This window comes from Neofelis nebulosa, chromosome 4, assembly GCF_028018385.1.
Source record: "Neofelis nebulosa isolate mNeoNeb1 chromosome 4, mNeoNeb1.pri, whole genome shotgun sequence".
In the NCBI taxonomy this organism is placed as follows: domain Eukaryota; kingdom Metazoa; phylum Chordata; class Mammalia; order Carnivora; family Felidae; genus Neofelis; species Neofelis nebulosa.
In genome coordinates this window covers 1,972,971-1,997,923 of record NC_080785.1, presented here as the reverse complement: position 1 = coordinate 1,997,923, position 24,953 = coordinate 1,972,971, and the positions used below count along the sequence as shown (strand labels likewise).

Below are 24,953 nucleotides of genomic sequence, written 5' to 3'. Positions count from 1 at the left end.
GAGGAAACATTTTTATGAGGCTCAGACCTTTGTTGACACCTCAGAAACATACTTGGATGAGGTGTTTTCCCCCTAAGATTCCAGATAGCTATCTACCTGGCAGTTAAGCAATTTTACATCCCTCTTAAATCACCACAGCACTCTGAATTTTAAAGTTTCTATCACCTGCATATGTTCATAAAAGAAAAGCTAAAATTGAGTCTGTGTATGATGGATGATGAATGGGAAGGAAAAAAGAAATCAATCTAACATAAAAAAGAGTTCTGATCCCAGGAATGGCCAAACCATTGAGTGACAACAGGAACCCACAGCTGCTGGGGAAGCGTGTTTCAACACGGCCTGCTAGAGAAGGAAGTAGGCGGACAGAGAACCAGCGGGGTAATCATGCCGGGAGCAAAAGGGAATCCCCTTTTAGGACACATTTCCAGTTGTTACTTCTAAAACCTGGGGGCAGCACAAGCTACGCATCTTAAAAAAAAAAACAAAACTACAACGTCTCTCTGTGCGGATACAGTCACCTCCACCGCCATCCAGTGTTTGTTTATATACCCAGAGTACAGCAGGTACTCTATGAGATAGACACTGTCATTGTCAATGGACATAGCACCAGAGGGAAAAAGCCTACAAAAAAAAGAGGGGAAAAAAGGAGACAGTTAAATTTTATAATCAAATTACAATTCCCAGTGAAATTAGACTGAAGATCTCAGATGAGTCACACATTATTACATATACTTAATATGGAGGATCTTTTTCTAGGTATGATTCATGTCCTCCTTAGGCATTCCAAAGAGTAACAGAAAACATTTGGACAAAAAACCTTAAATCCATCTAGCGGTTTTACACAAGTCTTGATAATTCTATTGCCTATTATGGCCAAAGGGCCAACACAACACATATGACTTCACCTTAGGTTAAATGATACTTCCCTACATTAAAAAAAGTTTTTTTAGAAAGATGATATCCAGAATACTTAACTCAAAACTAAGTTTACAGTAATTCATCTACAGCCATCTCATGTCAGTGACTAGTCAGTGGGAATCGACCTGACATTGTGGCTAACTAACCTCACTGATGCTACCACGGGCTTCAAAATGAAGTTCTCATTTGAGACATTTGGCGGGGAGAGCTATGGATTCCCACGTCACCTTACACATTTTTACCTTGTCGGTATTATGAAACTTAGGCATGAAAATCCACAATTATCCGCTGCTTCTGCTGAAATGAGAGGTCACTTTCACTTCTAGGCCACTATTTCACCAACCATCCCCTCACAGGGTGAACTTAAAGTAAAATACATATGGGTAGATAATCTGAAATCTTTTTTCCTTCCCAAAGGTCATCCCTTCAACCACAGAGGTTGGAAGAATTTGGTTGGGTGAGAAGCTTCATGTTGCTCAGAAGGTGGAGGTTATCTGGACCTTAATCAGTACGGGGCGTATGGCAACCACTACAAGCCACAACAGAACACAGACTATAAACATTCAAATGATGTCAAGTTAGGTAAACGACCTAATGTTAGGAGTCCCTACAATAAATCGCTGCCTTTCCCTTCTTTTATTATAAAATTACACACTCCAAACCCAAGAGGGTGTATATAGCAAGACAGTTTATATTGCCCTGGTATTCCTAAAATATAAAGCCTGATGTATGTTTAGTACTAATGTTGAAGTAAGCATGGAAAACACATTTGGTAAGTTACATTTATTCCCTTTATACCTTAGCCAAACCTAAGAGTTTTTTAATACTGTCACAATACATGTGACTCATGGACTACATGATTCAGGAATGCCCTCTCCCATATTAATGACAAGAACACTAATATTTTTATCCTGACTTGTTTGGCTTACGGAAGAGAATTATGGATCAGCTTGATATTATAAACTCCAAGCCTCAAAAGAGATCTGCAACTAAAAAACAGTAAGAGGTGTCGTTACCAAAAGAGAAGTTTAGCCCATTATTACCCTCACCTCACCACAACCACCATTGTCTTAACGATAAAAGAGCTCATTTTATTGAGCCCTTCTGATGTGCCAGGACTATGCTCAGGCCCTTACAAGAAATATTTCAGTTAATATCCACAACAAGAGAAGAAGGTATTATCACCATTTTATAGATAAGGAAGCCAAGGCTTAATGAAATAATTTTACACAAGAGCACAACCAATAAGGAGTGGGTCAGAAATGTGACCTCTAAGGTGTTATACATCAGGAAAAATGAAGAGATGAAGACTTAAAATCAATTCATATGGCAAAATTAAAAATTAGTAGAAAGCGAGAAAAATACCCATAAACCTCAGGATTACCTAGGGCCTTGAAAAGTTCTTCTCGTACAGCAGAGGTGAATTTTCTGACCAGACACAATGTTGTCACAATAGCAAAAAGCAAATTGTAGGATAATACAATATAGAAATTTCCCAGCCAATTAAACCTTCCAAAGTCTCCAAGTAGATCAAATCTAGTGATTCCTGTTAAAAATAAATAAAATAGCCCTTAATAAAATCAGGTACAATATATTTAAATACGTTACAAAATAAAGTACAAAACAGATCAAATTCCATGGACTTTCTCATTTCTGTTAGTAGGTATCCTAGTTGAAGTACGTAATTGTTATCCTGGGGAATAACCTCAACCAGCTCTAACCTACTCTGTCCGGGTGTCACGGTCTCTTGGAAGTGGCGGGAGCTGGAGCGAACACCCCTGACACTCGGCACGCTTACACTGTGCCGCAGCTCACGGGGAGAAAGCACATCGTGCTCAACTGAGTCTGGAAACAAGAGTTGTGGAGTCGTGGCGGACGAGACACCTGACAAACTTCACGCTTCGCACTTCCCCACTGCTCGGTCCCCCTCTCCATGCAGGTCCCAGGTCGAACGTCACCTCCTTACAGAGGCAACTGTCCCCTCTACATAAAACAGCCGGACCCCTCCATGGCCAGCTATCCCAATTACGTCTCTTTGTAACACAACACTACTTGAAATAATTTCTTTTCCTTTCTGGTGTCTTTACTGCCTACTTTCCCCACTGGAATGTAAGTTCTATGAGAACAAGGACTTTGTTTTTTTCACTCCTATGTTCCCAATGCCCAGAGCCATGCCTGCCCATACTTAATAATTACTACATAAATGAATAAACTAATAGGGTAATTCTTTTCTAGGGTAAATTAATAGGATAGTTCTAATAAACTAAGAGGGGAGGTAGGGGAATATTATTAATCTGAACTGGATGCTCCAGGTTTGTGGAGTACAATAACAAACCTAGAAATGCACGATAGTTATATACATTGAAGCTATTTAAATTCACCTAAACTGATTTTTATTTTTATTTTTTTATTTTTTTAATTTTTTTTTTTAATGTTTTTTATTTATTTTTGGGACAGACAGAGACAGAGCATGAACGGGGGAGGGGCAGAGAGAGAGGGAGACACAGAATCGGAAACAGGCTCCAGGCTCCGAGCCATCAGCCCAGAGCCTGACGCGGGGCTCGAACTCACGGACCGCGAGATTGTGACCTGGCTGAAGTCGGACGCTTAACCGACTGCGCCACCCAGGCGCCCCGAAACTGATTTTTAAAAGCAAGTCTTGGGGCACCCGGGTGGCTTAGTTGGTTAAGCGTCAGACTTCAGCTCAGGTCATGATCTCGCAGTCCGTGAGTTCGAGCTCTGCATCAGGCTCTGTGCTGGAAGCTCAGAGCCTGGAGCCTGCTTCGGATTCTGTGTCTCCCCCTCTCTCTGCCCCTCCCCTGCTCATGCTCTGTCTCTCTTGCTCTCGAAAATAAATAAAACATTAAAAAAATTTAAAAATTAAAAAATAAATAAAAACAAGTCTTAAATTAAAAAAAAAAAAAAAAGTCATCCTATTCAGTGATAATGTACCCTAGGCCACATACTTATTAGAAAGAATGTGTGAATGCCAGGAAGTTTTCTGACCACTGGTAAATAAATAAGTAAACAACATGCAAGTAGTCAAGTGACAGATGATGGGACTGGTGACAATCTTCAAGGAAGAAACTGAAGAGCCACTTGGGGCCTATCATGTAAAATTTTAACCACAGAGGGCTGTATAAACAAGATCATAATACCTTTCTTTTATGGGTGGCCTAAGGATTTCAGGAGTAACCAAACTCCATTTCATTTTATCAGCTGACTGTTGAACTCAGCTCTCACCCCCACCAAAGCAACCCCATCACCTATTACAGGGACGGCTCTACAAAAGCAGGGCAGAGAGAAAACAGAAAAACCTTCATATCCAAAAGTATCACAAAAATAGGACGTTTCAAAAAGTATTTCTTTAACAGCCACGCTTACACAGGGCCAATGTATTTGAATTTGAGAGACAATAATCTATCATGATATTTTAGAGAGATTAATGAAAACATACGATAAGATATCATTTTAAAGAAGGTGAAGGGACAGGGCACCTGGGTGGCTCAGTCGGTTAAGCATCCGACTTCAGCTCAGGTCACAATCTCACAGTTTGTGAGTTTGAGCCCCGCACCGGGCTCTGTGCTGACAGCTAGGAACCTGGAGCCTCCTTCGGATTCTGTGTCTCCCCCTCTCTCTACCCCTCCCCCGCTCACGCTCTGTGTTTCTCTCTCAATAATAAACGTTAAAAAAAAAATGGTGAAGGGACCCAGACCCCAGCAGAGGACGCAGCACAGACCACACGTCAGGAGTCACAGCAACAATCACGGCTGCTGCTTCTCAGATAAAAAACTTTACTGTGTTACGAGGAATACATATCTAATTATACATTTTATTTTTCACACTAAGTACCATTTAATTTAACCTAGGAAGTTGTCTCTAGACAGGATACAGTCCTTCCAAAACATACTTCAGCGATTTCAGCCCAGGCTTCCCAGATAATTAGTTTATTTGATGTGTAGGACCCAACTCCTTTGAGAATCTGGTCAGAGCCACAGATCATTCCACAAGAAAAACACAGAGATGCACACAGACACAAAATCTCGCATATGATGAAATGATTGACGGAGAAAGTGACCGATCATAGAATAAAACCCTGTGCAGATTCTCCAGAAGAGTCTTACCTGGTTTCAGAACATTTTACTCATATACCACCATTCACAAAGAAAAAATCAGAACATATATACCCAAGATATGCGTATCTAATGATTTTAAAACTATATATGTACTACTCACTGACTTTCACATTACACACAAAGAACAGACTTTAAAAATAATAGCAGTAAAGATAAATACGAGTTCTCACGGTTTCTTCATAGCCCAGTGACTTACTTCGTGAACCTATGGGGACGGACCACTTTGGACAGCATGGGGACACGCTAACCAGTAACTCCGCCACCACCCTGGACCTGGCCTATGCACCACGGGGGGGGGACAGCAGTGCCACACAGAGTACAGGGGCAGTGGAAGGTATGTGACATACAGCTTCTCGGCGGATTCAACGTGGCACCCTGAGAGTCAGGGCCAAGACTTCATATGAAATCCCAGACAGAGAGCGATCTCCTTATGACATGTTTGGTCCCAGGGACATCTCAGGTTGACCTCACAGACATACAGGAGCCCGTTGCTACAGTGCAACAAAGCACTAGACAAAATATCAGGTTATAGGGGCTAGTTCTGAAGACACTGCCGTTTCAAATTTAATCTTTTAAATATCTAACTAACATGGTCTGACTAAAAGATCACTCTGGACAACACATGCAGCTCTTTAGTCCTGAAAACCCCGTATAAGACTGAACCTTAAACAATAACCCCTAAACCAACATCTGAGAGGCTATGTCACAGCAATTATTAAATTGTAAAATGTACTTTTTTATTAAAAGTGCCAACACTTAGGAAAAAGTAACAATACTTAAAATTTTAACTTAACATTTATTGTCAAAATGTATAATACTTCAAAATCTCCATTTCTGGAGAAAGATATAAAAGCATACGTATTAAGGCAGCTGCTTTGGATTCTTTGTCTCCCTCTCTCTCTGCCCCTCCCCTGCTCACACACACACACACACACACTCTCTCTCTCTCTCTCTCTCTCTCAAAAATAAACATTAAAAACTCTTTTTAAAAAAGGGTATTAAGGCAGCAAAATTTTAAGATAATACTAACAAAAAAATCAATTATCAAATGTTATTAACTCTGCTACTCAAATACTGAAATGCTCATTCCCATTCAAAAGTTATTTCTTTAAAAGATAAGTAAAATATACACCAGCTAAAGGCCTACTTAGTTAAGCATGGCTAAGCATAAAGCCATCTTATCGGTGAATAAAATGATCTTCATGACAAACCACGTGTCGGTTCCGCCCGCTAAGATACAGTTAAAAACATTTTATGCATAATTCCTTGAATAATGGAACTTATACCTTCACAAGAACCTCATTTCAGGGAAGACCTGGTTACTCCACCTGCAACACGAATCATGAGAACCCACCTTCGTTAGCCCACCTGAGTTGACTCTGATTTCTAGCAAGCACACTCTGGTTCCTCACTAGCATGAAGACGTGGAAAGCCTGACACGCTTAAGGGATCATTAAAGCAACTTTATCATTAAACCACGGGTGCTGGCATCCCACACAAATGGCTGACATGATATCCATGGCTTTAATGTAAGACTGCCAAAAGGAGCACACACATCTTGTCATAAAAAAATAAATCTAGAAGTTAAGTGTTCTCTGACAAAACACTGGGATCAACACGTTTCTCCCTCTGGACTCTTACAACGGTTAAATTATTATCTTGACGAGGTTTTAAAATTCCCTTCTCTAAGCCACACTGTTGGAATAAACTTATACCTAAGGCAGGCATCAAATAATAAATATGACCTAAAGGGTACAAAATAATAAAATATACAACCTTTTTAAGCATCATTCATTTCAGGGTTAATGTATATAGGCCCATTGCCAACTGTTTTATTTATTCAAAAACGAAGTCATTCTAAAATTGAAGAGAAGGTCCACTTCTGGGGTGGAACAGAGAGGATCCTATTAAAGCAAAGACTTCAACTTTTGACTGTTCTTACTTTGCAAGTAGATTTTCATTAAATTACATCAACTAGGAATACTGACTTCAGGTTTGGGCCAAGATGGGATAAAAGAGACCAGATTTTCCTTTCCTACCTGAATTAACCAAAAAAACCTGGACAAGACATACAAAACCTTCATTTTCAAGACCCTGGACATTAAGCAATAAAGGGCAATAACGCTGACAGACAAGCAACAGGCAAGCCGGGCCCTACCTCTGCCACAGCTCCGGCCTGAAGAGGCCTTCCGGGCTGCAGCACAGAGAGTAACAGGGACAGGGTCCAGCCATCTTGCTAAGTTGAGGAGGTGCAGTTGGAACCTGGGGACCGCAGGGTAGACAGAGAGTCGCATGGGGTGGGAACCCAGATGTGTAGAAGAGGCTCTAGAGTATTCAGCAGGGAACGGGCCCACTCATGCTCATGGGTGAACAACTGAACCAGGAATGACCCAGATGACAGAATGAGGAGCAAGGACAATTAACTAATCATAACTGTATACCTTGTATTTCAGAAGCTGGAAGAGTGGACTTGTTCAATAGAGACACTGAAGATACAAAACAGACCCAAACGGACCTTCTACAGAGGAATATTACCATGTGACACATGGAAAACGCACTGGATGGGATTAATGGCAGATCTGACACACCAGTAGAAAATACTCAAACGAAATACAGAAAGCAAACCAAGACAAAAAATGAACACAGCATGAGGGAACTATGAATTAATTTCAAACGAATGATATGCTTGTGGTAAGAGTTCCTTACGGAGAGGAAAGAGAACAGGAAGGAAAAAGCATCTGAAGAAATAATGGCTGAACACCTTCCAAATTTGATGAGAACTATATACTTACAAATCAAAGAAGTTCAATAAACTCAATGAACAAAAATCTGAAGAAAACTACACCACAGCACATCATAATTAAACTTCTTAAAATCAGTGATAAAGAAGAAAAATCTTAAACATGGTCATATGGAAAAAAAGAGATCAAATTATCTTTTTTTTACACAAATTAAAAAAACCAAAGATAATGATCACAGAAGATTTCTTATCTAATACTACAGAAATGAGAAAAGAGTCATATAACATCTTTAAAATACTGAAGGAAAAAGTTAATCTGAAATTCCATATCCAGTGAAAACTTTAAAAAAAATAAGGCAAAATAAAGACATTTCATGTATACAAAAAGCGGAAAGAACCCATCACTGGCAGACCGGCATTACGTGGGATGTTGAAAAAAGTCCTCCAGACAGACAGAAGGAAAATGTATGAGAAGGAAATCTAGATCTACAGAAAGCAATGAAAAACAACAGAAATGATTACTATGCAGGTAAATATAATAGACTTGTTAGTTTTAAATCTCTTTGAAAGATCACTGTTCAGAGCAAAATTGGAAACACTGTATTATAGGGTTTTTAACGTGTACAAATACAATTTATGGTAACGAGCATGAAAACAGCCAGGGGAGAAATGGAAATACACCGTGAGAAGGCTCTTATATTAAGGGCTATGATACCACAAGAAGGTGGACTGTGACATTAAAAATGTATACTATGAACCAGAGAGCAACTATCCAAATACTACAACAAACAGTTATAGCAAACAGGTCAACAAAGGAGATAAAGTAGAATCAGTTTTTTTAATGCAACATATTGAGAAAAAATGAAGATAAAGAAGAAAAAGGGAACAAAGAAGAGAGGAGAAGAAACAGAAAATAAAGAACAAGATCGTAGATTTAAACATATCAGTAATTGCACTCAAAGTAAATGGTCTAAACATCCAAATTCAAAAATGAAGATTAACAGACTATATAAAAAAGCAAGATCCAACTCTAAATTATTTTTTTAAACTTTTTTCTTTTTTTAATGTTTATTTTATTTTTTTATTTTTGAGAGAAATAAAGCACACGCATGTGAGTGGGGGAAGGGATAGAGAGAAAGGGAAGAGAGAGAGAGAGAGAGAGAGCGAGAGAGAGAGAGAATCCCAAGCAGGCTCCACGCTGTCGAGTGCAGAGCCCTACGTGGGGCTTAATCCTACAAACCATTAGATCATGGCCACCCGGGTGCCCCTCTACATTATCTTTAAGAAACCAACTATTCAAATACAAAGACACATGGGCACCTGGGTGTCTCAACTGGTTAAGTGTCTGACTCTTTTTTTTTTTTTTTTTTTTTTCAACGTTTTTTATTTATTTTTGGGACAGAGAGAGACAGAGCATGAACGGGGGAGGGGCAGAGACAGAGGGAGACACAGAATCGGAAACAGGCTCCAGGCTCCGAGCCATCAGCCCAGAGCCTGACGCGGGGCTCGAACTCACGGACCGCGAGATCGTGACCTGGCTGAAGTCGGACGCTTAACCGACTGCGCCACCCAGGCGCCCCTAGTGTCTGACTCTTGATGTCGGCTCAGGTCGTGATCTCATGGTGGTGAGAGATCAAGCCCCACATCAGGCTCTGTGCTGAGCGTGGAGCCCACTTGGGATTCTGTCTCTCCCTCTCTCTCTGCACTTCCCTCCCTCCCTCCCTCCTTCCCTCTCTCCCTCTCCCTCTCAAACGTTTTTAAAAGATAATTAATAAATATAAATAAATATAAAGACACAAACAGGTTAAAAGTATAAGAATGGAGGGGCGCCTGGGTGGCTCAGTCGGTTAAGCGTCCGATTTCAGCTCAGGTCACAATCTCACAGTGCATGAGTTCGAGCCCCACGTCAGGCGATGTGCTGACAGCTCGGAGCATGGAGCCTGCTTTGGATTCTGTGTCGCCCCCTCTCTCTGCCCCTCCCCTGCTCATGCTCTCTCTCTGTCTCAAAAATAAATAAAAACATCAAAAAAAAATTGTTTTTAAGTATAAGAATGGAAAAAAGTATACTATGTAATTGTAATCAAAAAAATAAAAGCTGACATGGTTCTATTAATGTCACACAAAGTAGATTTCATAGCTAAAAAGATTACCAGGAATGAAGAATGTCATCTTCATTAGCCTAATTATAAAGGGGTCAATTCATCAAGAGAATGTAACAGTCCTAAATATTTATGCATCTAATAATACCAGAACTTCAAGAATACATGAAGCAAAAAAAAGAAATGGAGGAAGAAATAAATAAATCTGCAATTGTGGTAGATTTCAAACCCCTTCTCTCAATAACTGATAAAACAGATAGTTAGAAAATCAGTAAGGATACAAAGAACTTGAGCAACATTATCAATTAAACTGACCTCATATTTATAGAACACTCTACCCATGAATAGCAGAATACACCTTGTTTTTAAGTACACAAAGAAGATACATGAGGACAGACCATGTTCTGGGCCATAAAGCAAGTCTCAATAAATTCAAAATGAATTCAAGTCATACAAAACATATTTCCTCACCATAATGAAATTAAATTCGAAATCACTAACAGACAAATATCTCTGGAAAATCCTCAAATATTTGGAAACTAAATAACAGACTTCTAAACAATCCATGGTCCAAGAAGAAATAACAAGGGAAGTCAGAAAGTATACTGAACTGAATGAAAATGGCAACACTTTAGATGAAAATTCAAGGAGGTGCAGCCAAAGCAATACTTAGAAACTCATAGTGTTCAGAGGCAATGCTAGAAAATAAAGAAGATCTCAAATCAGGGAACACAGCTTCAATTTTAAGAAAGCAGAAAAATAAGACAAAAATAAACCCCCAAATAAGCAGAAGAAAATAAACAATAAAGAGTGAATCAATGAAAGGAGAAGAGAAAAAGAACAGAGAAAAATAAATGAAACCGAAAACTGGTCCTTTGAGAAGGTCCATAAAAATCAATAAACCTCCAGCAATACTGTTAAAGAAAAAAAGACAGAAAACACAAATTACCAACATCAGCTATGAGATAGGTAATTATCACTGCTGTGCACGGATACCTCTATCTATATTGAAGAGGTAATAAAGGAACCTTATGCCAAAAAAAAAAACTTGACAACATAGATGAAATAAATTCCTCAAAAGACATCAACAAAGCTCACTCAAGAAGAAATAAATAAGCAGAGTAGTCCTCTACCAATAATATAAATTTAATGTGCTGTTAAAACCTCTCCACAAAGTAAATTCCAGGCCCAGATGGCTCCACTGATTAACTATTTCAAACGCTGAAGGAAAAAACCCAATTCTATAAAAACTCATTGTCTCTGTCCATTACAGCCGCTCTAACAGAATAGCACACACCGGGCGGCTTATAAACAACACACATTTATTTCTCACAGTCTGTGGCTAGAAGCCCAAGATGTCCGGTGAGGGTCCACTTCCTGTTTTACAGACAGCTATCTTTCATTATAACCTCCCATGACGGGAAGGGCAAGGGAGCTCTCGGGGCCTCTTTCATAAGGGCCCTAATCCCACTCATGGGGGCAGAGCTTCACGACCTATCACCTCCCACAGGCCCCTTCCTCCTAATACGATCACACTGGGGATTAAGCTTCAACGTATGAATTTTCAGGGAGACACAAACATTTAGTGTATAGCATTCATCCAGCAATTTGAAGAGGACGAAATACCTGTGGATAGTTTCAGTGAAGATAGCATTACCCACATAAGCAAAACCTGAAAAAAGATATTAACAACAACAACGAAAAGAGAACTATAGATCTATGCACTCGTACAGATGCAAAAACCCTAAGCAAAATTTTATCAAATTGAACCCAACAGTAAAAAAAAAAAAAAAAAATTAAAAAAAAAAAAAGGATAATACGTCATGACCAAGTGAGGCTTATCCCAGGAATGCAAGATTGGTTTAACACTCAAGACTCACCCAGGGTAATTTAGCACACTAACCAGAGTCTAAAAGAGAAAGCCACAGGATTATGTCAGTAGATGCAGAAAAAGCATTTAACAAAACCCAGTAAACATTCCCGATAAAACTCCAGCAAAGTAGAAAAGAAGGGAACCTCCTCAACCTGGTGAAAGGCATCCACCAAAATAAACAAGCTAAAAAACACTACAGTTCTTATCAGTTAACAGTAAAGGACAGAATGCTTTCTTCCTATGGTGGAAACAAGCCAAGAATGTCTGCTCTCACTACTTCTATTCAACATTGTACTGGAAGCTCCAGATAATGCAACAGATGAGAAAAATAAATTAAAGCACCCATGTTGGAAAGGAAGAAGTAAAACTATCTTTATTCACAAATCATTAATCATAATTATGATTAATCATCAACGAAAACCAACAAAATCTACAAACCAGATACTATTACTAATAAGTGAGTTTAGCAAGGTTGCAGAATAAAAGACCAATATACACAAATACACCAGCAATGAACTGTTAGAAATTAAGTTTTTAAAGTAATACCATTACAATAGCATCAAATGTCCTAGACCTAAACAAAAACGCAAACACGGCCGAGACAAATTAAAGAACTAAGTAAGTATACAGTGTTCAGGGACTGAAAGATTCAGTGTTGTAAAGATGTTAATCCTCTCCAGTTTGTTCTACAGACTCAACACAATCCAAAATCCTCGCAGACATTTGTGTAGAAAATGACAAGCTAGTTTAAAAAGTCACAGGGGAATGCAAAGGACTTAGAATAACTAAAACCACTCTCAAAAAGAACAGACTTGGGCTTGGGGATGGGGGTGTGGGGGGAGAACAGACTTCACTGCCTGATCTTAAGTCTTACAATCAATCCACAGCAATCCAGACAGTGCAGTATTGAACTAGAGACAAATAGAGACATCAATGGAACAAAATAGAGTCCAGAAATAAACCCACACCCACACATACATAGACAATGGATTTTCCATAAAGTTTCCCAGGCCATTCAGAGGAAAAATGAATAGACTTTTCAAGCAGTGGTGCTAGAATAATTGGCTACCCATATGCAAAAAAAGAATAAATTTCAATTCATCCCTCATCCAATACACAGAAATTAACTCAAAATGAGTCATGGATCTAAGTACAAAACCTAAAGATATAAAACATCTAGAAGAAAACATAGGAGATAATAATCTCTGTGATTTGGGGGTTAGAGAAAGATTCAGTAGATATAACACCAAAAGTACAGTCCAAAAAGAAAAACTGGTACATTTGACTTCATCAAAATTAAGGATATTGTCCTTTGAAAGATATTGTTAAAACAATACAAACATAAGCCAGCAATTGGGAAAAATATTTGCAAATCACCTATCTCGATAAGGAACTTTTATCCAGAAGAGGTAAACAGCATCCAACACTCAAGAATGAGGAAACAACCCCCATTTTTTTAAATGAGCCAAAGATCCGAAGAGATACTTCACCAAAGGAAATACACAGAGGGCAAATGAGCACTTTGGTCATCTGGGAAATGCAAGTTAAATCCATAAAGACATATCACCACACACCTATCAGAATGCCAAACATTAGCTCATGGACTATACCAGGGCAGGCTCCCCACACGCTCGTGCTGAGAATGCAAAATGGGTAAGGACTCTGGAACAGTTTGGCAGTTTCTTAAAAAGTGAAGCGTACACGAGGCATTCCCTTTCCAGTTATTACTCAAGAGACAGGACAGCGTGTGCCCACACAGAGACTTGCACGTGAAAGCTCAGAGCGACTTGACTTATAACAGCCGAAAGCTGTAAACAACTCTAACGTCCTCTGGCGGGTGACAGGATAAACAAATCGTGGTCTACACGTAAAATGAAACACTACTCAACAATAAAAAATGAACTGCTGGGGTGCCTGGGTGGCTCAGTCGGTTGAACGGCCCACTTCGGCTCAGCTCATGATCTAGTGGTTCAAGCCCTGCATCTGGCTCTGTGCTGACAGCTCAGAGCCTGGAACCTGCTTTGGGTTCTGTGTCTCCCTCCCTCTCTGCCCCTCCTCTGCTCATGCTCGCTCGCTCTCTCTCTCTTTCAAAAATAAAAAATTAAACAATTAAACAAAAATGAACTGTGACACACGCAACAACCTGGGTAAATCTTAAAATAAATACGCTGAGTGAAAAAAGCCAGACAAAAAACCAGTACGCATTGTATGATTTCATTTACATACACTTCCAGGAGACATGAACTAATTTATAGTTACAACAAGCAGGTCAGTGGTTGCCTGGGGATACGGGGGGGTGGGGTTGGGGGGGGGGGGGAGGGTGGTGGTACAGCAGGACAGGTGTTTTTGATTGTGGTGATGGTTTCACACATGTACAAGTAAGTCAAAACTTGTGGGGAAGAAAAAAAACCCTTGTCAGTTGTACGCTTTACATATGTACAGTTTATTGTATGTCAATTATACTCAGTAAAGCTGTTAAAATACATCGATCAGGCTGCAGGATATAAACCCCATATCGTACATGCATCTCTCAGTTTATGGCTCTGGCAACGAGATTTAATTAGAAATTCTGTACTTCTAAGTGTTTGCTGTTGTGTTCCAAGTTAAATGTTTATAGTATTTTCCAGTCACTCTCATATTCTTGCGCTGTACGGGTGTGTAGGCGTTACAATGTAAGAATGTAAGATATTTATTCCCTTTATGGAATTGACAGCCTTCCTAAGAAGTGCAGACTTTCACAACATACTTCATGTTCTCCTACCTCTTTCCAGCACAACTAAATGTCTTTGTACAGAGTAAAATGGGAAGCGAAAAGCATGGGTTCCCACACATGCACTAAAAGCTGTGTGCAGACAGATCATCCCTTTCTTCAAGGAGTTCACAGCTTTATGGAGGGAAGAGAAAAGTGAGCACTTAGATCACAGTGTGCTCGGTGACGGGGCAGACACGTGCAGAAGGAAGAAGGGGTGACGGGAGAGCACACAGGCTCAGGGAAGACTTTCTCTCCGGAGGCGCTGGCTAAGCCGAGTCTCGAAGGACGGGTTAGGTGAGCCGCGGAATGGGCGCTGCACACAATCGCTCGTGGCAGATGAAGTCACACGGTTCAAAGGCATGGAAAGTAGAGCAGAGTCCTCTGTGTCCTCTGTGCTCAGCCAGGACACCCGAAGAACACCCCGATCACTAAAGGTGGTTCCGACGGGCGGGGCTCGGAGCGGCAGGAATCGACACTGGACACACGGGCAGGGGCTAGGTTGCAGGGACCTCCAGTGCCACCATAAGGAACCAGAACCTTACTCTAATGGCCAAAGTCTTCGAAGCACAAAGAGTAGGGGAGTGACAGGATCACAGTGACATTGGAAGAGAAGGGGAGGAGTGCTAAACTGGCCACTGAAGCTGGAGTGGGCTGTGCCTGGAGAGGAGGGAGCAGGGAGGGTGCTCCCGGTCCGGTTCTGCCCATCCTACAGAGACCTCGGCTGCGACACTAGAGTAACAAACAGAGAACACTCACAAGTTGACTCGCAATCATGAAAAATAAGTAGACCTCAAGTTCAATTAGATTTTACCACATCAGGGACACAGACGAGACAGCATGTATTTACTGTCCACTGTTCTACTGTGGGAGGGTGTTCAGTAAAATAATAGAGTCCACTGAGATGAAATTCACGTATCATAAAATTAATGACTTCAAAGTAAACAGTGCACTGAGTACATCCACCATGTCGTGTATATCTATCTAGTTCCAAAACACTCTAGTTCCGACACTCCACAGCAAACCCCAGACCCATCAGCCCTCCCCCAAATCCCTAGCAACCCCTAATTCACTTTCTCTCTCTGCGGTGGAGTTTCCTACTCAGGACAATTCATGTAAACAGAATATTACAATACGTGCCCTTTTGTGCCTGGATTATTTCACTCAGCACAATGTTTTCAAGGTTCATCCATATGGTATCACTGTACCACTCCTTTTTCCTTTTTTTTTTGTTAAATTGTGGTAAAACACGCACAACACAGAATGTGCCATCTTAACCATTTTCAAGTGCACAGCTCAGCAGCGTTGAGTGCATTCATGCTGTTGCACAATGAACCTCCAGAACTTTCATCTGGCAAAACTGAAGCTGGACGCAGTAAAGAACAACTCTTCACCTCCCTCTCCCCGCCAACCTGGCCCTGGCACCACCCCCGCTCCTGACTCTGTGATCGAGAGACTCTGTGATCCTGACTCTCGGATCGAGATCTGAGATCGCAAGAGTGATCACACAGTACTGGTTTTGGTTTCGTGACTGGCTTATCTCACGTGGACACCCTTCCTTCTTATGGCTGAACAGCATCCACCGTATGACGAACCACGATGTGTTTATGCACTGAACTGTCAATGAACTCTTGGGGTGCTTCTACCTTTTGGCTGGTTATTATTATAAGGGTCTTTTAAAATAATAAAACTAAGATACTTGGTCAAACAAGCTTGGAACATGGAAATAAAGACAACCAGGATGGAAGCAGGACACCTGAAATTTCTTCACCGATTCTGAGGCCACAATCCACGCTCAACATGGGGCACCCAGTGACACCACAAATATTTATTAACTAGATGCTGGAAGGGATAAAAAGATGCATGAAATATGCTTTGGTCTTTTAAGGGATGTGAAGTCTCTCAGGAAAGCCATACACACACGTTAAGTATAACACAAGGCTGAAAGCGTGCCTAGCTTCATGTGTGACCAGCGTGTGACTCGGCCTTAGAGGACGGGGAGGAACCCGAAGACAGAGAGACTGAGGAGAGAGGGCTGGGGGAGCAACGCGAACCCACGCTCAGAGAGGGAGAAATGGAGTTGTAAATATCACACCAACTTCAGTCAAAGACTATTTATACGCTACAAATTCATTTGGTCCTAATATGAAGGCAACTTAATTTAGCAGTCCAGATGAAGTGGAGTATGTGAATTTTAATAAAGTGAAACCCAGTGAATGAGAATGATAATCACTGTCCAAGAAGCACCTAAGTGCTGATTTTTCACACAGGTGAAGGGTTAAGCCCCCCCAAAGCGGACAAGAACGGTCTACTCTCTTCCTGAAGGAAACATCCAGAGACGGGGCCTCCGCAGCGTCTCCCAGTAACACTTCCTCGCTCAGAAAAGTAAACACTTCCGTTCTTCAGCTTTGCTTTCACTCCCTACTCTATTCTCCTCCAAGAATGAACACCTGTCTAGAGTCCACCTCATGAACATTCCCTAACAATAAAATATTGTTTTAAAATCACACACTCAGCTCTCTCTGCTTGGCTGTTTACACAAGTCTGATTCTTTTCACTTTTTTTGTAAGGGAAACGGGAAGGAAGAAGCAAAGGTGTGAAATTGTTAGCAAGATGAAACTGAGTGTCGCCACTGGGTGTCGGCATGAGGAGGGAGAGGCATCTAACATAACTCCCAGGTTTCTGCTTTGGCCCTTCAGATAGAAAGTGGCCAAGGACTGAAGGGAAGTACAGGGGAGGGAGGGAGGGACTGACGGATGGATGGACGGACGGAGATACGCACACACGCAAGTATAGATCCTACAGTAGGGACGGAATACACAGTTGGGATAACCTGCTCTTAGCCCAGGGGTAGGTGCTGGGTTGGAGGTTTGGGTTTGGGGACAAGTGTATGCGTGTAGTCGAGGAGCAGTAAAAGAGATAGATAGCTAAAGAACGGCCAAAGGAGGAAGAAAACAACAGGGGAATGGGGACCAGAAAAAAAGAAGAGAGACGGGAAGTGGGATTACAAACAGCAAATGCCATGGAGCAATTAAGGTGAAAACAGAACCCACAAGACGGCACAATTAAGAGGTCACTGGTGACCTGAACAGAAAGAGATAATTAAGTGTTCTTGAGTTTGAAATTCACTTACAGATGACTGAGTTCCAGTACAGGAAATGATCTCGAAACCTTTTCCTCTTTTAATTCCCACTGGACAGCACACAGAAGTCAGGAGTCAACAGAAGAAACAAGAACGCTGACCAAAGAGTTAGGATCCAGGTAACCCCAGGTGAGGACTTCACAACTCCCGCGGAGGCACCAGCTATGTCCACATACGCACGCAAGATCTGAAGACCTCTGAACAGGGGCTTAGGATTAAAACAGGTGGTCACAATGAATTTTAGCTTGATCCCTAATTTGAATATTCTTTATAATGAGAATCTGTTCACGTCTATACTTGTATAATTAAAATTAATTTTAAAATAAAACTTCCTACAAATAAGGAGATAATATGCTCACTGGTCTCAGAATTGACTATGTACAGGTGTACTATTAAGTATTCTCAGCCAGGTTAGAGGTCTTTATTCTTAGTACAAAGACCCTTACTGTAGTTTACTGCCTAGTTTTAATTGTAACATTTTAATTACTAACATTTTAAAAAATGACATCTTAAGCCTCCTTCTAGCTAAATTATCCTAACTAGAATTATTTTCATATAAAACATATTTTACGACTATCTGAATGATGTCAACAGATGGCTAAGTTATTTAGTTAATGTGTGGCCAACGTGACATTTTCTCAGACAGACTATATGTCCTGAAACATGAGCAGGCATCAGAAGAACCTAACAAGTAGATCCTGAGAATATAAGCATTTAGGGATTGAGCATCAGTTAGTCTCCTAACTCTTTTAGACATGTGACACAGAATACTTTCTCTTTATTGTTAAAAATCATTACTAGATATACAAATGTATTATTCAGTTATGAGAACAATAGTAATCAACCAAAAGGCAATTAGTACCACACTCTCTGCAATGTAACAATATCAGTAAGTCATCTACAAATTTTTTGCTGAGAAATTTTCAGTAGGGAGTTTAAAATTATCTTTACATCAAAGTCATAGTTAGGAATACTTCTTATGATTTATACTTCTATTTTGCACTTGTCATTTCTTTTTTTTAATATTTAGTTATTTTTGAGAGAGAGAGAGAGAGAGAGAGAGAGAGTGAGTAGGGGAGGAGCAGAGAGAGAGGGAGACACAGGATTCGAAGGGGGCTGTGCATGCACAACTTAGAGCCTGATGCGGGGCTCGAGCTCACAAACCGTCAGATGCTTAACCAGCCGAGCCACCCAGGCGCCCCTTCACTTGTCAATTCTAAGCATCGTTTGCTTTTGTTTTACACTAAGAATTGGAGAGAACTGGTCCAGGGTAAAGATTAATAGTATATTCACGAAACCCCAAATAAAGAACTCTCCAAACTGCCCTGGTTTTTAAACAGGTTCCCTTGCTCAAGGAACAAAAGAGTAATCCACTTTATCTCCTGCAAGATGAGGGCCTAGATGGGACCCATCGATGAGAAACACATGGAAATAGTAAAAAATTCAAGGTGATTCAAAGGGATAAATGTTTTTGTTTCTGTTTTAATATCATAAGTACATTTTCTTTTAAAACTCTGCAGTTGGGCCTTACATAATTACAAGTTATAGAAAGCTTCAGGATAATAAAATAACTATAAAAATAATCTTAAAATAGAAATTAGTAACAGTCCTGCAAGGTCTGCTGGTTGCATTTGAGAAAAAATTCTCCTGTTAAAGGAGCCTGCAAATAACAAGGCAAAAAGAGGTCAATCAGTAGTTTCTTGATTAAGCAAAATAAAAAGCGTGTCAGCAATCGTACACAGTCTGTTCTTACAGAATTCACTCCTGCCTCTGGAGTATTTGGTTGCAAAGAGTTTGGGCATCCACAGAGTCCATTCAGCCTGAGCCTGCCCTACACTCACCTGGCTCACCGGCCACCTTTATGTCTGTGAAACCAGACAGTAAACTGTTTACACACTTGGACATCAAGTCCCCTAAAATGTTGGATTCTTCTAAACTGACATCTAAAGAGGCAGCAAAACAATGTTTTGGAAATCATGTGCACTGCCGTGGCATTACTCTTAAAGAGCTTTAAAGAGTTCGAGTAAGAAATGTGAGACTCAGAATCTTTGTGTTTCCTACAGACAACTACCATTTATATGAATTATACCCGACTAAAAATACATGGTCAAAGTCTTTCTCCCAACCTAATTCTCGCTGCCCAAGTAATATGCTTATAAAATCTACTCTTGTCGTAATTTTTTCAGATCAGTACAAAATTTTCCATACTCAAATATAAGATGCTGATCAAAGGAAGTCTTTAATAAATTTGTCCTATCACCCGGGCACTGGAGTCTGAAGCTACAGTTTAATGATGCCTGTGGTGCACCAACAGTGCCAGCCAGCCCTGAAAACACAAAAAACTCAGAGAACATTTTTGAAACGAAAATACCAACACATCAATCCTTTCATACAGGATTCAAGGTTATTTTCAATGTACAATTAAAATGAAAACCATCACCAACAAATGGCTGAAATAAGAGGAAAGCTGCTCGCATGCAGGTAACGCGGGGTTTTCCTCACTCTTTCACTTCTCATTTCACTGCAAGTGACGAGGTGCTGCTGGTGGAATTCACAGGAGCAAACGAGAGCATTTAGGGTCAGGGTTTCCTTGTGAGAGGCAGTGAGAAAGAGTGACAAATTTCACAGCTTGGAATCTGGTTGTTAAATACATCCTCTATTCTGGGCTTCTGGGCTTTTCAGCTAGGAAATCAAAACCCTGTTCTACACTAGGATAATATTCATGACAATTCTCCACATCTCATCTTCTTAAAATCAAAGACTCCGTTCCAAAGGGTTAATAGAGGAATTACAAAGTAACTCTCTAGTTTGCATTTCCCATAATACTAAAATAAAGCTTCTTCTTTTAGTCTAGAAATTTGCTTTTTTAATACTGTGAAAAGCCTCCATGAATCTGTTTAACGTATTTACTTCTTTTCATCTATTCAGTGCCACCGGGCATAACACGTAATGCAGTGCGTGTTGATATTTTGCAAAGCACCACATGACTCACTGTACCCTAATGCACTCCATTAATCCTGTTTGGACAGCTGGGCCCAGGCATTTGTTAGCTGCATTTTAATTGTCCCATCTTTCTTTTTCTTCTTGTTATTTATCTCTATGGCAAACCACTCAGGAATTTAATTTGTTGATCTTCAAAAAGCAAATTTTGCCATTAATTTGTTTTCTTTGTATTAAAAGTACACTCAGCATGTAATGCGCTTCCATAAAATCGGTATATATCACTAGTAACCATCTTAAATAACAGATCACGCTAAGTGAGTTTCGTAACTAAATGGTAGGGTGGCTATAACATCACAGAAATTACTTGTTGGACCGTCACAACACAAATGATACCACTCAGTTATAAATGAAGTTACTAACATGCATACTTTCTGCATCTTCAAGATTAACACACCATAAGCAGATGTCAAAACAATAACTAGTCCTATAAAGCAAACACAAAAGAGGTAAGACCACTGAGTAAATAAGCTTTGTATTCGTCTCTGCAACAGTGGTCCCTTTACGTTGATACTTAGATTTCACTTCTTACTAAAACACGAAATTCTCTGTAGCACATAACTATACAGTCTCTATTTTCTTCACACAGCCCACTTCCCTGACTGGCAGCGAGTCTTGAATAAATAACAGAGGCGATATGAGAGGTAAACAAAAGCAACTCAAAGCTACTAGCAATTTTTGTTAGGAGCGAGTTGCTGAGGTTGAACGATGGGATCCTTCTAATCATTTGTGAACACTCTGAAGTTGAAACCTGAGTCCAGAAGGCCAAACAGAACTGCTTGGCGGAAATTTTTGTCTGAAATAATATTTCACCAAGAAGGGAGATCACAGCCTGCAACAGTGCTTTATAAAAGATAAGAATAGGCCAAATGAAGCTCTGTTCAACTGTCTTGATGACTAAGTAGAAATATATTACTGTTCAAAGATGATCAAAATTCCCATAAGTTGAAAACTTAAGAAAACTGTATAAATGACAGGCAAGTAAGAAACTAAAAAACTAATGGATCTCCTTGAAATCTGCATGTGCTCTCAAAAACCTCAGTTTTCAAGTCTATCGCACGAACACAAAGCAGCTTAAAATAAATCTTCACACATTTTCAATTTTTTAAACCACATACTAAATTTTAAGTTAAAAAAACATTTCATATAATAAAAACTAGTTTAATATTTCTAGATATTCAACATCTGTTTTTGAATATCACAGTTTCCTCACTGATGAGGGACCATAAGGCAAGCTGAGGGCAAAGTACATATCCCCACCCTCCGCACCCCTGGTGGGACATGTGTGATATTCCTCAGACCCTCCTGGCTGCCTAAGGACAAAGGAAAGGAAAGGAAAGGAAAGGAAAAAGGAAAGGAAAAAGGAAAGGAAAGGAAAGGAAAGGAAAGGAAAGGAAAGGAAAGGAAAGGAAAGGAAAGGAAAGGAAAGGAAAGGAAAGGAAAGGAAAAACTGGCTAACTGATAGAGATCACAGTCCTACAGGACGTGAATCTCCATTAGTTTACAAATGTCTTAGTAAATTACAAGAAAAAGCCAATCTTATCAATAGCCTAATCTCCAGAAACCTGTAGACTCAGTTTCCTGGAGCCCCAACATCACCATCCCCTCCACAGTGATGTGGGAAACAAAGGCAAGAAGGAGATGACAGGTAACATTAAATTTCTTTATAACCTGCAGCCCATTCACAAATACTTGAGGCAAATACAAAGCATAACGTTTCTCCAGGAACCCCCTGTGATCACGATGTTAATACCTCACTAGAGGGAAAACAACCTTAGCGTGACCATAGCCAGGCCTGCAGGATCCTGTGAGTCCTCAGTAGCATATGTAAATCTCCTTGGAAACTTCCCCTGAACTTTATTTACCTCCTCAACTCCATAGTAAATAACCAGTCACTCTTCACAACCCCAGGGCAGCATTTTCTGCCCACGGGTCCTGTCCCTGTGCTTTAATGATCAACTTTTTGCACCAAAGACATCTTCAAGAATTCTTTCTTGGCCACTAGCTCCGAACCCCACCATCACCCTAATACCTCATCACTCACGAGAGAACTCAAAAGCTTAACTCGTCAGTGGGAAAAACTGTCCGTTGTTTGGAGAAGGAATATTTTTTTAAAGTATTCAAAAAAAAAAAAGGTCTTTATTTGAAAAAAGTAAAGTACTGTTTTGGTATAGCTCTCTATACAAACTACAGGAGTTCTAAAATAGTCTGGAAGGACATATTATATTTCAAAGGATGATTTTTTGGAAAACGTTCAGAAACTAAAAGTCAAGGCAGAAGTTTAGAAAAGATACAGTTAAAAGGTATGGACTTTAAATGGACATTTCTCACATAAACTTACCCAGTGTTCTTGACATCACAGGCAGGGCAGAGCTCAAGACCAAGATGGACACACAATTCCCAATGATCTGTGCGGGGGTCAGAAGGAATACTGGGCAGTTAGACTGCAGGGTGATAAATACAATCAATCCATTCATATTCTGGGAACTTACCGCACACTCTCCTCACTCACCCTGTACTACTGTACTGGGTTTGGTTAATTTCTCAATGATATCAGTCAATACAGAATTTAAAGAGAATAAGAAATGTTTTCTACAAACACTCAGAGTCACATGTCAGTTCTACCAGATGTTTACAGCATCTGGCGCAAGTAGGAAGTTACAGAACGCTTAAGTACTTTCTGTGTACCTCAGACAACGCATTTTACATTACTGACAGAGGTTGCCAATTTTAAAAAGGTTTGCCCGTCAACTCAAAAAGAATGAACACGTTTAATACTTCTCACTGTATTTTTAAAGCCAGACTACTGCTCAAGAGATATCATTTGTTCAGCTATTCTAAGATTTAATATCAAAAAGCTAGAAATCTAAAACCCCTAAATTCTAGTGATTCATTTCCAATGTGCCCTATGCTTACTCTTTCATATTAAATAAAAGGAGCTGAAAATACTGATTAATACTGATGATCACTTAAACTAGATGCTAAGCATGTCAGGAAGTCCCAGCATTCTATAGATAGGTAAATCAAGTGCACAAAGTTCTCTTCTGAGACAGGCTGGAAAACATGTGATATGTAATAAAAACAGAAGCAACCAGCAGCTCTTACTAGTCATTTTCCAGTGACAGCCTGTGGGAATATCTTAAAAAGATGCGGTCACTATATACGGCAACAGTCTTTGTTATTCCAAAACCAATGACACATCCTAGGAAGTCAAATTAGCCTCAGACTACAAAACGTTTCTGAATAGAACTCTTCCGTCTTGCTTTAATTATTCAAATTTGAAATACTTGGTCTCTACTACTTGTAGCAACTAAGTTCTTCAGATTTCAAACAAGCTCCCTGAAGTACAGTTTGCACAATCAAAGTTACTCATTAGCAATACGTTTTCTTCAGAGGAGAAAGAGTCCTTTCAGGAGCCTTCCGCAGCCAGTTAGCAAGCGCTGCGGGTCTGCGCATTTACAAGTGAATGGAAGCCGTCCAAATTAAACAGAGCAGCACAACCTTTTCCCACTCATTCAGCACTCTGAAAATCTTCCAGTTTGCGTTTATGCGATTTACAAACAAATACCTATCACCGCAAATGAACCATTCAGGGTGATTATGACAGAAGACACCTCCTTTGCCTTGGAAGGCAAAAGGGAGGCACAGCCACCTAAGACTTTACCTTTGTCATAGTTGTGTCATCCTTCTTGGGAATAAAGTTTCCGAAAAACCGGAGGCTATAGAAACCGACGACAGAGGACACCATAAGATAGCTGTGAGAATCAAGGAAAAAACTCTCCAAAGAATGCAAGTTTCCTTAAGTTCTCAGCAGTCTTCAAAAAGTCCTAAGGCTCAAAGGGAAAACAACAAAAAGCCACTTGGCATGCTTGAGGAAGACTGACTTGTTTTTCCTTCTAGGCGAGTGTCTTAGTAAATTACCACTGTCCCAGAAAACTGGACAGAAAACTTGTTGACAGAATGCTGAGTTAAAGAAAGGATACAAAATCAAAATGATCTCAAGTGCAGCTCCCACAAAACCGAAAGCAGACAGAGAAGCATTTCCTATCCCAGGGCCCTGTGGGGGAAAAAAAACGCTTTCAGAATGACACTATATATTTGGATTCCCTAAGACTATTAAATAAATATCGGAATTAAGAACGTTTCATACTCTGGAGTAACATCTACATTTTTAAAGGACAATAAAATATGACATGAGACTGAGTTCATCAACTAATTGAAGCACATGTTAACAATTTTAGCAAACTCAAAACATCTCCGAATTATCTCAAATGTAATTTACTTATCAAAATGATA

The 24,953-nt window shown here is 40.0% G+C and overlaps 1 protein-coding gene across 9 annotated transcripts in view; it reads right to left on the bottom strand.

Annotated features, from left to right (window-relative positions):
• LMBR1 (limb development membrane protein 1) overlaps positions 1-24,953 on the bottom strand; it is a 199,086-nt gene that overhangs the window by 46,445 nt on the left and 127,688 nt on the right. For 5 of the 9 annotated variants that reach the window (XM_058723650.1, XM_058723653.1, XM_058723656.1 and 2 more), the window contains 4 exons: positions 24,641-24,714; positions 24,322-24,412; positions 22,999-23,065; positions 2,303-2,464 (listed from right to left, as the gene is read on the bottom strand). In XM_058723650.1, the coding sequence (XP_058579633.1) occupies positions 2,303-2,464; positions 22,999-23,065; positions 24,322-24,412; positions 24,641-24,714 (394 nt within the window). Of the gene's footprint in view, positions 1-2,302; positions 2,465-15,027; positions 15,248-17,648; positions 17,866-22,998; positions 23,066-24,321; positions 24,413-24,640; positions 24,715-24,953 lie in introns of those variants that run through there. The other 4 variants (XM_058723651.1, XM_058723652.1, XR_009260087.1 and 1 more) reach the window with 3 other exon arrangements.